This window comes from Puccinia triticina, chromosome 4A (genome assembly GCF_026914185.1).
Source record: "Puccinia triticina chromosome 4A, complete sequence".
NCBI classification, from domain to species: Eukaryota; Fungi; Basidiomycota; class Pucciniomycetes; order Pucciniales; family Pucciniaceae; genus Puccinia; species Puccinia triticina.
The window spans coordinates 1,027,135-1,042,452 of record NC_070561.1 but is presented as its reverse complement, the minus strand read 5'-3'; the positions used below and the strand labels follow the sequence as shown (position 1 = coordinate 1,042,452).

General features: G+C 45.7%; 1 protein-coding gene across 1 annotated transcript in view; it reads left to right on the top strand.

Moving 5' to 3' along the window:
- Nucleotides 1-15,318, top strand: part of PtA15_4A110 (uncharacterized protein) — a gene marked incomplete at both ends in the record, with an annotated part of 40,241 nt that continues 24,923 nt past the window's right edge. Inside the window, 11 exons of the mRNA XM_053167961.1 lie at nt 1-7; nt 104-171; nt 246-326; nt 400-505; nt 600-678; nt 753-897; nt 993-1,276; nt 1,372-1,439; nt 1,508-1,597; nt 1,671-1,757; nt 4,064-4,826. Of these exons, the coding sequence (XP_053019217.1) occupies nt 1-7; nt 104-171; nt 246-326; nt 400-505; nt 600-678; nt 753-897; nt 993-1,276; nt 1,372-1,439; nt 1,508-1,597; nt 1,671-1,757; nt 4,064-4,826 (1,778 nt within the window). The remainder of the gene's footprint in view (nt 8-103; nt 172-245; nt 327-399; nt 506-599; nt 679-752; nt 898-992; nt 1,277-1,371; nt 1,440-1,507; nt 1,598-1,670; nt 1,758-4,063; nt 4,827-15,318) is intronic.

The following is a 15,318-nucleotide window of genomic DNA, read 5'->3' as shown; positions in this document are numbered from 1 at the left end:
ATGGATTGTGCATGCTTGAGCGAAATAGAATCACTGAAATTGCCTCATCATCTAGTATGACTGACAACGCGTCTTTACCGCCTTGTTTGGCAGTGCTCCCTAGCCGAAAAAGTCGACGCAGAAGCTCCCTTCAAGTCCTTACCAGGATTCTCCATCAACTATTTCCCCCAGGTAGGTGTGGAGATATTAGCACTGCTTGTAATCATGTATGCGCTGACCGGCGATCAGCTCATTAATTCGCTCAGATCGGTTACCTGTGCGCAATACCTTACCCCACTCCAAGCGGCAGTCTTGATCCCTCGACGTTAGAAGATTGGCAATTTCAAGTAAAAAATATAGACTTTTCTTGCTTTGTTTATCCTTTGAGTCGCTGACACTTTTTTCCCCTTATTCATCAAGTTCTCCACGGATACTGAAGAACATTATAAGAATGGACTCATGCGGGAGTTGGACCATCATTACGGAGATTTGGCGACCGCCATTGATGATAGAGAAATTGAGCTTAGTCAGTAGTTTCCATACCGGAATCGGAAAATTGAAGAATTCACGCTGATAATATACGTTGTGATTTTTACGCATGGGCTCAACCAAAACCTAAGTGCACCTCCTGGAAGAAGAAGTTTCAAAATTCACTAGCATCTTACTGACTGTTAATGATGATTTAGCCGAGTTAGACTGGTACATAAGACTTTTTCCCTACCTGGAATAAGCCATCTTTTGAATAGCGGATTTCTGAAGCACATCTTGTTTAGCCTCCTATCCCTCGCAAAAGTTACCTTCGACAGAGCATGGGTGCGTCCAAAAATCCTCGAGCAGAATACCATCCAAATCGTTGCTGGACGTCATCCGCTGGTGGAAGGTTGCGTGGAGAGTTATATTCCAAATGATACTCATCTCGTACGTGTCCTTGATTTCATAAATCGGAGTGTGATTTGTTGAACAAAACAAGAAATGAACTATGTCTAATTCTGCTTGAGAATATTGAACCGCAGGTTGCAAGCTCAACCTCAAAGCCCCAACGAAAGAAACGGAAGGGCGCCGAGTCATACATGGGTAATCCAATGATCGTCCTAACTGGGGCTAACTTTTCGGGAAAAAGTGTTTACCTCAAGCAAGTAGCGCTCATTGTCATCATGGCGCAACTTGGCTCATTTGTGCCTGCAGAAGAATCTCAGATTGGGGTTCATGATGCGATATTTACGAGGGTATCAACCACCGAGAGCGCATCTCGAAGCTCTTCGGCATTCATGATAGATCTCCAAAGAATTTCTTTCATGTTAGTCCATCGATTCCGCCGTTGCTTGCATGCGCTTCCAGATTGTGACTCCTTTCATCGCTTCTCGTCACATGGGTGGTTCACACACCTCGCAGGTTGCGGAACTGTACTGCTAGGTCAATTCTGCTAATTGACGAATTCGGAAAGGGAACGGATCCCACAGGTCAGACAAATTCCAAACTCGAGACCTTTCCTGTTAGAGTTATATTTGCTGAATTTGCTTTGCTCCAGATGGACAGGCTCTTTTTTGCGGTGTGATAGAGCACTTGATATCGAGAGGATCAAGCTGTCCAATAGCGCTAGTCTCTACACACTTTCATGGTGAGCTCCCCTCCACAATCCTGTGCAAAAAAGCTTAGCTGATTTCAAAAAATTGTCATTTCACTATTTCTAGGTGTTTTTACAAATGGGTTTCTATCGCTTGATCTTCCGATTGATTACGCACACATGTCTATCGTTCTGGAAAATGAAGAGTCAGAAGGTGATGATTCGCCGACATACCTCTACAAGCTCGCGCCGGATCTAGTCAGTACATCCCATGCGATGGGATGTGCCGCCCAAGCCGGTCTTCCAAGACATATCCGAATGAAAGCAGATCGAGTGAGCCGACTTCTCAGTCGCTTCGAGATTCTAGAATTACTTGATGTTCAACTGGACGAAGAGGAGCGTGAGGAGCTTAGTAGGATGGAGGAAATCGTCAGGCGATTTGTGGCCATTGATTTCGAAGATGATACTGTTTCTAGTAGAGATTGGATGGATTTTCTGCAACAACATGTATTGACTGAATGATGTTCGTGTGGCTCTCTGGCTCTCTTTCGCTCATTTAGTTGTGTCCACAAAAAACAAAGAGCTCCAGCAAATCCAAGCTTAGCACCAAACCTACCTAATGAAGTTCCGCTGTTTTTTGAGGGGGGGTGGCTGCCAGCTGTTCCGCAGGAACCCCCCTCTCCGGTTGGTGTATGTAATGTAATCAGTGTTTTGTTTAGGAGGGTTGGGCCTTCATGTAAGCACAAATCCTTTGCCGCAGGGACGATAGAGGCGGAGTGCAACACCTGTCTCTGAGAGACAGAGGTCCGGGGCTCTCCTCCAGAGAGGCAGAGAGAGGCTGTGTCTCGGCGAGCATCACTCGAGGAGAGCCGCGCGAGGGGCGCCAGTGCAGGAGTGACTTTCGGTGTCTCGGGGGTTCTCAAATAACGTCCATATCTGCAACGGGCCAAATTCGAGTTCGAAGGCAACTCCCACTTCAAAGCTCAAAAACTCCGACCTCATAACTCAGCAACTGTGGGGATTTTCCGACCACAAATTCCCATTCCCATTAATCATTAGAACGACTGTAGTTGGCCCAGAACACTCGCCTCGATCCTCAGAAGTTTTGCTCCACGAACCACTTGCTTCAAAGTAAGTCCCCGATGCTCATCACACTTAATCATATTCATACCCCAGCTCCACTCTGACCTCGATCTACCCCAAAAGAGCGGTATTTGAAGCCCAGCAAAATCCCGCCCATGGAACCGGCGACTCCCAAACGGCCTTTTGCCGAAGTTGAACCGTTGGACAATGATCAGGCATTGAAGGCATTCAAACGTTTCCGGGACAATCTTCCTCCAGAGGAACATGCAAATTCGAAGGAAGCTTTTCGATTGTTTTGGAATGAGGCAGGAGGTACGTTGATTCTTTCAGATCCATCCATTCCTCCTCGTTAACATTCACACTGATGATTTTTCTTCCTTTCTTTCCCAGCCGAGCTTGTCAACAAGTATCTTGACGATCTTGATTCTTTTTCTCGAGATTTGCTTCAAAACACTGGCTTGACCGAGAAAACCTTCCGCGTGAGATGGTCAGATTTCATCGCTGGAGATTTGACGTTGGAAGGGTTCTGTCGCCCGTTCCGGGTAGACAACCAACGCCTGAAGGACCGAGCTGTCCGACTTGCATTCTTGCGAAATCACCCGGGCTATTTCACCAACGAAGCGATCACCGTCCCACAAATGAGTGAAGCCCTGAAATGTCGCGATAACGAAGCAGAGCTTTATTTGAAATCTCTACTGAACAAACCCGCCCGCGAGGCCCTAGCATCCGGCATAAGCGTCGAGATCATCAAGAAAGGTTATGACGGAGATTTCTTGAAATCAGACACTATTCTTAAGCCACTGTTGGAAAAACTTCGAAAACAAGCAGCGATGTGGGACGAAAACAACTATCATTCCCCGTACACCTCCCTGGTTGGCCCGACGACTTGTGGAAAAACTCGATCATTAGGCAAGCTATCCGAGCATGTATGCGTAGTTTATATCTGCCTTCGCAATAAAGATTCCGACGGGCAGCCACCCCGATCAGCGCTGGCTTCTAGCATGACACCAGATACAGTAGCAGATTTGACCAATTACTATGAAAGCTTCCTCATCGCTATCTTCGAGGTGGTGACCGAATTCTTTTCTAAACGTAAAGGTACGCCGAACAAAGAGCTCCTGAAGCAATGGTTCGATTACAATTGCCCGAAGAATTTGCAACCGGAAGAGGTAACCGACTTTTCCAAGGCTGTTTCCAAGAAAATCGATCATCACTATGGATCTTTTCAAAAGAACCCAAACAACAAGGCGTCCATACTTCTCAAAAAAGCCGCAGCCGACATGTTCACTCAAACAGAGGGTATCCACCCTTCCTTTAACGTATTGCTTGCAATCGATGAGGCGCGGGCATTACTCTTGTCGCCCAAAAAAATTCCAAATGAATTCTCTTTTTTCTGCAATTTTCATCGTGCTTTACAACATATACCTCCAAATAAAGGCTTCTTCACCATACTAGCCGATACTACTTCGCAAGTTGCCAACTTTAACCCAGCACCCAAGTACGATCCTAGCGCGAGAGGTGGTCTTGAAAAAGGTGTTCGGCTTTTCGACCCAATATACCAGATTTCCTCGCTCGATGTCCTAGTCCCAACCAATTTGCCTACATCCTGGAACAAATTGACGTCGGCCGCTCGACTGGTCAATTATGGAACTCCAGTTTATGGAGCATACTGGCGCGATGCGCAAGCCGGGTCAATGAACCGATCGGAAGTCTTCAGCCACATCATCAGCTTAGCACAATCCAAGCTACTTTGTTCAAATCAGCTGCCCCTACCGCAAAACCTCACCAAATATCAAGCCCTCGCATTGCTAGGTACTACAATCCAGCCAAGGCTCAGCGGCACTTTGCACTTGAACTCCGAGCTAGTTTCATCGCATGCAGCTCATTGTGACTACATCTCACCCGGTCGTGACCTGATTCTCGCTAATTACCCCTCCCAGTTTATCTTGGCATCTGCAGCGAATAGAACTTTGGCAGACAAAGAAATGCTCATTTGCTGCATCAAGAAGCTAACTGCCACTCTGCGCCTCGGACTTGATGCCAGGGGAGTTGCTGGAGAGCTAGCCAGCAGGATCATTTTATCATGTGCGATGCGCGAGGCTATGCGAAAATCGAAGGAAGATCCTGTCGAAATACCTTACGGTCGCTCAGTTCGATTGGCCGACTTTTTGAATGCTTTAACCGGTCGTTCGGAAGACGAGTTAGAGCTTGGTAAACACCTCTCCCCCGAACACCGCACGAATCTCTTGAAAAACGGGATGGTTTTTTGGAACCATTTCATCCAAATCACCTACACGCCGAACTCAAGGCAAATGTTAAACTTCCTTTATCGAGGGCTAGCTGTGCAATGTAAACCATTACAAAAAGGTTTCGATCAACTATTCACAATCTATCTGAAGCGTGGCAATACCCTCGACGAGCAGAACATCACGTTCTGCGGTGTTCAAGTCAAGAATACCACAACCAAGCCCAACTTTGCCCGTGACGATCGCAAATGGACTGATGAATCCTCTGATGTTAAAATCCCGAAGGCCAACCCATATCTCGTGCTTTTCATGAGCCTGAAGACAGAAGGCGACATGGCTCCGTTACAGCCAAAAGATGCACGACGAGCCTCCCAAGTTTTTCATGGTTTCAAGGGCTATGCGTGTCTTCCTGAAGGCGTAGCTGAAGCTCTAGAAGAAATGATACAAGTCGAGCCGGATTTACGGTTGCTTCATCAAGATCAACCTGGAAGGGAATACGCCCACACAGTCAACCCATTGGTTTATACTGGTCCCCAGAGCTGAATCATCACGATCACTCCCATCGGTATGCACATACTTTCCCGCAGCCCCAAATAATCTCGATCGCAACATTGATAATTATCCAATTTTCCTATTTGCTTTTGTTTCCATTCTTATACAACAGTCAAGCCCCACTTCCTACGCATGTTTTGCCTTGTAGCTCCCCATCATCATCCCTCTTGACTGTCCATGAAGCTTTGAATTATGTGTGTTAATTATTGCTGTATTTACATCCTATGAGCAAAGATATTATCAATGTGACAGATCAGGTACATGTCAATCTTGCAAAAAGGAGAACCCGATGGCAAAGGCAAATTGGACAAGACCAAAAAGCCTAGTTGTCTGTCCCTTTGAATTCACCAGCAACTACTGGAAAAAGAAGCAATTCTTTAAAATTATCACTTAGGAACCTCTGCACAACCATCAACCTGCAGAACACTCCTCGGCCCATGCTTTCAAAGGCATGCTTGAGGTTTGGCGCTGGTGTGGTGTGCTGGCTGGGATTTTGCTGACTTAACCAAGCCTCCCGGAACTGGGGGTGCGGAGCACCCCGATGCGAAGCATCTCCCATTCCCAATGGGAGGCTTATGAGTTATTGGCTTTTTTCCGCGTGAGAGCTTCAGGAAATTTGTGGCTTTTGGCCAACTTTTTGAATCAAATTTACATTACACAGCGCGCACTCATCGTGAGTCAGCGAGCTGAAGTACACTGGATAGCTGAGCATCTCAGTTTCAATGTAGTGTCACTTTTGTGATATTTACACTTGAAGGAAAGTGTTGCCCTTGCTCAGCAGTCAAGGTGGATGGATGATGGAGTTCTGTATTTAAATTGAGTCCAAATGGATCTTCTCGGAATTTGCATACACACTCTTGGCTGAACACAAAAAAATTACAAACTTCCACCAGGGGAGATATGTTCCCACTCCCCAGGGAGTGCCTTACCATAAATTTTTTCCATAATTATGAACTGTGCTGGAGGCCTTTGGTAAAGAAATATTGAATAGGTATGAACAAGACTGGAAGTCAGCTTGAAATCAGTTGGAAATCATCCTGAAATAAACCATAACTTGCCAAGGAATAATCCAGAACTCATCTGGAATTCATCCAGAACTCATCCAAAATGTAGGCCTTTCTTGGCTCCATGACCAGTGTGTCCTTTTCATGGGGATGTGAAAGGCGCAGTATGTCATATTGTCCCCCTCATGTACTCGCGTACATCAGGGGGACAATTGGTGTCTCAACAGGAAGGTTTTACTTTTCATGTGGCTGTGGAAGGCCCATCCTGTGATATTTCCACCTCAATGTACGCGCGTACATTAGGGTGACTATTAGCAAAGTGCAAAAAAGTTCACTTGCATGTGCACATGTGGATTTTGAAAAGCAAAAAAAACAAAAAATCACACAATCATTTTTGTGAAGAGGCCAGGATATGTGGCCAAACTGGGGTGGCACTGCAATCCAACCTTGACTTACCTCAGACTTTCACCCCAATACAATAGTTTATCACCATTGTTTTAGCAAAATTCAAATTAATTGCTGCATTTCTAAGAAAATGGGTTTCACTAATTTTACTGCAACATTACCACATTCCAAAATTCTAAATCCAATAATACCAAGTTGACTTTTACTTTAATTTTGTACATGAGGGCATATAATGTGAATTACAAGAAACTCAGTTTTTTTACAGGAATTACATTCAAGAATGGCAATTTTGCTTTCCTATCCTTTGACATCATCAAACAGGAGCAATTGATGAGTTGGACTTGGGTGAAATATCATTTCATCATATTTTTTCCTCTAGTTGTACCTAGAAAACAAAAGAATTCTACGCAACATTGTGTTGACTCCCAAATCAATTCTGACTGACTTTTGACTCACCTCTGCATCCTCTTCAATTCATTTATGGATGAATTACTGATGCACATCAGGCTCACATCCAACCAAAACTCACATCAAATTCAGCTCTGGCACTCCCTGGGGAGTGGGAACATATCTCCCCTGGTGTTCAAAGGGGGATGGAAGGAGTTTGTGAAGGGGAAAAAAGTGGTGGTTGACACCAAAAGAAAGAGAAAAATCAGGCCTTTAATCTGGCACCACAGGCAATAGGAATACACATGGAGAAGACCCCTGAAAGGGGAGCGGGAAAAAACTCCCACCAAAACACTGAAAGCTCTCAAGCCAAATTCTTGGCTTTACCTGCAAGTCCCTCCTTCAGAGGTAGCGCTTCGCACGAGGGCGCTTTGCGCCAGCCCAGGCTGTACCAGGGCCCTCTGAAGCGAGGGACTTGTGATAAGTCAGGGATTTTGAGGGGTGGGCCGAAGTTGGCTTGACCAAAGACGGGCCCGGGTGCTTCTGGTTTGTGGTCAAGCCAACCGGAGCTTGACCCCCACATTTTGGGGTGCGTCGGCTTGACAATTTGGCCCCATGGGCGGGCCAACAGCAGCCCTACTGACTGTTGACCAGGTGCTGTCGTTGGCCCGCCTGATCTGGCGGGATTACACAAATCAAGTCATGCCCAACCAGTGCTTGACCGCGGCACAGTGTGGAGTCAAGCCAACAAGCAGCCACCCAAAAACTTTGACCCGTGGTGTACTTACATAACATATTGATTATTATATAAATACATAAACAATATAAGAGCATAGAGAATGAATACAAATAATATTATCAATGGAGAATATTATGAGAGGAAAACATAGTGTATATATATGTAAATACAAGAGGTCTGACAGCAGAGCACGGAGTCAAGTAATATTCAATAGTAGAGAATGTCAAAACGGACCCGGGTACCGGTTGCACCGCCGGTACTCGCGCGTTTTTTGAGAAAAAAGGGCACCCGGCACCGCATCCGGCACCGCTGGGCGGGTGCGGTGTGGTAGACGGAAAAGTGAAAAATCAAAAGTTTTTTTCTCATACATATATTTACTCACCCTAGGCCTCAAGATACCACCAAATAGACCTCATAAATGGATTCTACGGCCAATTTTACCCCTAGTCACCACTGGAAGCGTCACTGGAACCCCGCAGGATTGGAAGTTACACCCTCTTGGACCCTCATGGACACGGCCAGCCTCAGTCATTAACCTGTCACACCCCTCAAGTCACCTTTCCCAGGTATACGCATACTCAGCCCCAGCCAAACACATACTCTTTTCTATCCCTCTTATCTCCACTGCATATGCAGGGGACCAACCCCATTTCTTCTGTATTTGACATGTCCCCGCTTTGTTTATGCACTCCCTGCATTAGTATGACATCATCTTTCATTTCTCACCCCACTTTTTGCCTGTATTTAATATCTTCTGACACCACTTGTATGCAGCCCACCAGCTAAAATCCCTCATCCAGGGCCCCCCTTGTAGCTAAAATCCCTCACATTTGTCTATATAAGGAGTTCTCTCCCCCAGTTGTTTTTCCCTCAGTTCAGTACCCACCAGTTATACAGATATCACCCATTAGCCATTATCATCACCCTTACACTTTTATAACATACCATATCATCCCTCTTATCTGCAATAACCACTGAGCTCACTCTCATATTCTCATACTCTCATATCACTGGTTGCATATCACGCACCTGTCACGAGTTACCCGGTTCCTGGTTCAACTCCCGACTAAGACATATACCCTTCTCAGTCCAGACACTCTTCTCAACTTCTTATATCACCCTCTCAAGGACCTGTGTTCAACTCCCACCGGAAACATCAAGTCAACTTTCACCCTTTCCATCATCATAAATCCTCTCAACTCTCACATACCTGTCATCGAACAACTTCATCTGGAACTAGACCAGACCTATCACTTGATTAAAACTTGCCAAGCTTAGCTTGGTGGGTCTTGTTATCTGATAGTATAGAAGGGCAGAGTTTGCACCTCCATCATCCCCTTCTCCATTCAGCAAAAGGGTTTCACAACCACTTTTGAGTCTTACAAGGGAGTCCCCAACGTGATAGGATAACTTTGTTCAATCAACAACGGATAATCGATTTTGACCAAGAAAGCCAGAAATACCATCGTCTACGGATCTCAACTTCGAGCGGCGAAAGGAATCAAATTTTTTCAACAAATCTATAACACTCAACGGCATATTCAGTTATTCTGTTGGACAACTAGTCAATTAATTACAAACCATCCAAGGAACCGATTACAAACCTCTGAAAAGAAACGTGTGACCACCGGATCTGAAAAGAGACTCTCGAAGAAATCAGCCAGTTATAAAACCTTAAGAAGGGCAAGAGTAAGACCTGAAGAATCTGGATAACTAGGAACCTGGTAGAAGAGAACTCCGGAATCATTCGAAGGAAGCAGCTGCTTATAAGACCTCAAGAAGGGCAAGAGTAAGACCTGAAGAATTTGGATAAGCAGATACTGTTAGAAGAAGTTTCCCAGCACGGTAAAGTTATTTTAAATATTAAAAGAAAAACCCCCCAATTTGCCCTGGTAAAGAGACCAGAGACCAGATATTATTGTTTCTTTTTCAGAGCACAGTAACAGTTAACGAACAATCGTCATATTAAGGAAACTAGGAATCAACAAGAATCAACATGAGTTTACCCTTCAGTACATTAGAAATGGGAGAAGGATTTGCTTCAAGCACCCCTTTAAGGAACAGACCATTGGCAGGAACTTCAGGATTACTTTGGGCAAGCGATACCCCGAACAACCCACCACCACCACCTAGGAAAGACAAAGGAAAGGGTCCAGAAAACAACTTCAGAGACCCTGCTGAAGAAGAAATGTCGGATTCCGATGAAACTCAACAAAATATCCCACCAAGAAACAATACCCCACGACAACAACCAACCGGTTACAGAATTCATAGCACTGCAAACAACCCAGAAAATATGTATCAACCTCAGTTTCAACAGCAACCACAACCTCAGATTCCAATTCAACAACCTCAGCCAATATACGTCTATGCCCAACCTGAACACTCAAACAAACCAAACATCATCAGGAACGAAGAAGGACTTTACTATGATGGAAGCCAGTTTATGAAGTTTCTACATCGGTTTGAACAAGCAGCCTATGGGTATGGTGCCACGGATCAAGAGAAAGCAATTCAGATACCACGATTTATACAAACGGAAGAATTGAAGTGTGAACTCGAGGAAATGGAGGGGTACGAAGAATACGATTGGACCAAATTACGAGCCGATATGGTCAAGACCTGGGGTGATTTAGATAATACCATCATGTACAACACGGATGATCTCATTAAATTAGCAAAACAACAAGCCAAGGAAGGGATCGCAAACCATCGAGATTACAAAGCCTACCTGGGAAAATTCACCGCAATCCTCAAGTACCTTGTGAAGAACGAACATGTCACCAAAATGGACGAAGCCGGAGGATTATTCTTAAGTGCATTCTCAGTGGACAGTCAACAAAGTGTTAAACGCATTTTGGTCTACAACAAACAACTTCCAAAAGCTAAAGACGGGAGCAATAAAGCGCCGAAATGGGAGGACTTGATTGCAGCTGCAGAAACAGAAGTTCGGGTCAACGAAGGGTATACCAATTTCTCCAGTTTTTCCGATTCAAACCAGATCATGCAGAAGGGCCTGGATCTCAAGAAAGGCAATAGCAAACAAAGGGAACAAATGCTCAGAGAAGTTCCCGACAAGAAAGCAATTGCACAAGAAATCAAAGACACACAACAAAAGCTTGCTTCTCTCCAGCATCAAATGGAAAACCCTTTGCCCAGCACTTATAATCAACAGGGATCTTCGGACAGGCAGGAATTCACACAGGGAAACGCTCGACCATCCACACCTTTATTCGAATCACAGCCCTGCTTCTATTGTAGAAAGGAAGGACACTCCACTTATCAGTGCCCCGAAGCTTCAAAGGACAGAGCGCAAGGTCTGGTAAGGAAAGAAGGAAAAGACTGGTACTTACCAAACGGAGAATACATCCCATGGAACCCATCAAGACCTATACGTTTGGTCGTGGCAGCAGCTTCAGCCAACCCTCAGATGCAAGAAGCTATCAAGAAGCTGGCGGACTCGCAACAAGGAGGAAATGGAAACACTCCAACAATGAAAGCCTCGGTACAAACCATCCATTGGAGCCCTCCTACCTTAGGCGCGGAAAACTTCATGAGATCACATCCTGTCACTAGGTCAGAAGCTCAAAAAGGCAGACGCGAAGTTAGGATCCAGGAACCAGAAAGAGAAGCCATGGATATTGATCATGAAGAAGAAGTGGACAGATCACCGAAAGAAACTCCGAAAAAGGCGCCTGAGAAAGTCTGGAGCCGGGAACGAGTACCAACAATCCTGAAGAGAGACTCACCAGAGGAAGTCCTACTACAGGACTTGGACAACGTCAAGATTCCCACAACGTTTGCACAACTCACTACGATATCGCCTTCGTACACAGAACAGATCATAGCAAAATTACAGGGACGTCTTTCAGGCAAGAATACCTCCACCACCTACATCGCATCCGAAGCAGCCAAAGTAGCTGCACCAATGACCACCTTACCAGAGGAATAAGGACCTTCAGATCCATGCTACTACAGTTGTGCTCTAGGATACGTAACCGCGCAAGTTGGGGGAGAAAAAGTCGACTTTATGGTGGATTCCGGTTCTATGGTCAACGTCATACCCCGATCAGTAGCGGAGGACTTGGAGCTAGAATCTGTGATAGTGAACATACCCATGCAAGGTGTTGGTGGAGCTAGATGCGACATAACCGGCGTAGTTGAGAACTGCCCAATACAGATCGGTCGATTCTCCGGACCCGCTCACCTCTTTATATCACCAAAAGCTCAAGATTGCATTTTAGGACGACCTTTTCTATTTGATTATGATTGCACTCTAGAATACCACGAAACAGGGGAGACTCTCACGTTTCAAGGAAACAAGGGTCGGCGAATTTCAGTACCATTGGCTAGAACTGGACAAGGACGAGGATGGGATAATCGAAAAGATCTCAGTACCAATAGTGTGAAATCAGCTCCAACATCTGAACCTAGCAATAATGAAGAACACCGAATGTTTAAGAAGAAACCAAATCAGCATTTTTTATAACTACCGGCGTTCAAATAGGGAATAACTCGCTTCAGCTAGTCGAACGGGTTATATCTCGAGCGCCGGGTTTCTTAGACTGGCTCAAATACTTTTTCTTAAAATACCTTGGAAAAACGGCAAAACGAACAAAAATATATCTCTTCAAACTCTTATCAAACAAAAAGAATATCCTCATCATTTTTCTTACTTTATTAAAAATCTTTAGTAACCGGAAGAAGAACTCACCATCTAAATCCGAATTATCTGAACAATCTATCATCCTTGAATCAATCCCTTCCATCAACACCTCAACAAAAAGAACCACCAAACTTACCTGCTCGGCAGCGGACAGATTGACTACAAAGTGACAATCTGTATCTGGGAATTGGTGTCGGACTCGGCGAGAACAGGAATTCCCAGATCTTTGGAAGGCATCGATTCAGTGTTCAAAAACAAAACATAACAATAAAAGCACTCAGGGATGTACTTGGGTGGTCGCCCCCGCCTTGGAGGCTCTGTAATTACGGATTGGGCAAGCTGCTGGCGCATAATAAGCTGCATTAAATGGACAACCAGACATGATGGGAGGTAATAAAATTAGAAAGCTACCAGTCAGACTACAAAGTTAGAGGAAAGTGTGAGGAGGAATAAAAAGGACTGGAAAGGAGGATCTTTATACCTTTCCAGTACCTCAGGGAACCACTCACTTAGTACTCGCATGCAAAGAAGACTCCTGTTTACTCTGACAGGTGGGACCCGCGGCGAACGGCATCAAACGAGAGGCGACCTCAGATCAGGCCGAATTGAACCACCTGCAGGGCAAGCGCACGACTGGCCAGATTGTACGATGGCGTCAAGACGGCAAAGCTTAATATTTTACAGCTTACACTCCAACCCTCGGCGCGGGATCCTCTCTATAAACCTATGTAGATGGGTTGAGGTGGCAGAAATGGAATCATCAGGCTATGCTTCCCCTCCAGGGAACGCGCACAAGAAACAGGACCTCACCAAAATTGACCCCAAGTGGGGTTCAGAGAAGCGACCGGTCGCCCAAAGACCACCTTGAGGAGACGACAGGTGGCGATCCGTGGCGTCTGTACAGGCCTGCAGATCGAGGATTCGGAAGGATTCGGATTGAAAGTTGGTCGAGGTTGGTGGGATTGGAAGGTGGTCGAAACTTTGGCTTATACCCATACCCCCTATGGGGTATGACCATATCCATACCAGGTGGCAGGACCGGACTGAGACACAGCGGGCGGGTGCAAGCAGCGCAGAACACCCGGGCACAAGGCCCGGCCGAACTTAAACACTGGGGCCGGATGAACGGGCCCCCGATCAACACTCGATAACCAAACCTCGCGGCTCCAGGCGCGCGCACCCTACCAGAGCGCTTGCGCGACTGCGGCGGCAACTAAGGCAGCTCGACGTCAACCACGGCAGCTCGACGTCAACTACTGCGGTACTGCGCGGCTGCGCAGCTGCGGACTGCACGCAGCACTTTGACTCCCAGAACCGTCAAAATTTCCCCATCAAGAAAAATCATAAAATTGACAAAAATCAATTTTTTGACCCAATTTCACTCCACTACGCCTCTCAGTCACCACACCCAGGAGACGTCCAACGGCCAATTTCCCAAGGATTCATCATGTCACTCAGTAAAAATTCAAGCCTCAAAATTCCACAAGTCAAGATACGGCACTTTTCCGGTGGAATTGTCTGGGGACAGACAATAAGTTGGGGGAGGATGTGGTAGACGGAAAAGTGAAAAATCAAAAGTTTTTTTCTCATACATATATTTACTCACCCTAGGCCTCAATATACCACCAAATAGACCTCATAAATGGATTCTACGGCCAATTTTACCCCTAGTCACCACTGGAAGCGTCACTGGAACCCCGCAGGATTGGAAGTTACACCCTCTTGGACCCTCATGGACACGGCCAGCCTCAGTCATTAACCTGTCACACCCCTCAAGTCACCTTTCCCAGGTATACGCATACTCAGCCCCAGCCAAACACATACTCTTTTCTATCCCTCTTATCTCCACTGCATATGCAGGGGACCAACCCCATTTCTTCTGTATTTGACATGTCCCCGCTTTGTTTATGCACTCCCTGCATTAGTATGACATCATCTTTCATTTCTCACCCCACTTTTTGCCTGTATTTAATATCTTCTGACACCACTTGTATGCAGCCCACCAGCTAAAATCCCTCATCCAGGGCCCCCCTTGTAGCTAAAATCCCTCACATTTGTCTATATAAGGAGTTCTCTCCCCCAGTTGTTTTTCCCTCAGTTCAGTACCCACCAGTTATACAGATATCACCCATTAGCCATTATCATCACCCTTACACTTTTATAACATACCATATCATCCCTCTTATCTGCAATAACCACTGAGCTCACTCTCATATTCTCATACTCTCATATCACTGGTTGCATATCACGCACCTGTCACGAGTTACCCGGTTCCTGGTTCAACTCCCGACTAAGACATATACCCTTCTCAGTCCAGACACTCTTCTCAACTTCTTATATCACCCTCTCAAGGACCTGTGTTCAACTCCCACCGGAAACATCAAGTCAACTTTCACCCTTTCCATCATCATAAATCCTCTCAACTCTCACATACCTGTCATCGAACAACTTCATCTGGAACTAGACCAGACCTATCACTTGATTAAAACTTGCCAAGCTTAGCTTGGTGGGTCTTGTTATCTGATAGTATAGAAGGGCAGAGTTTGCACCTCCATCATCCCCTTCTCCATTCAGCAAAAGGGTTTCACAACCACTTTTGAGTCTTACAGCGGGCGGTACCCGCCAGGCGGTGCCGGGTACCTTTTTACATTCTCTACCTCTTTCTTATCTACCTCTATTTCATCCAAGAAGTC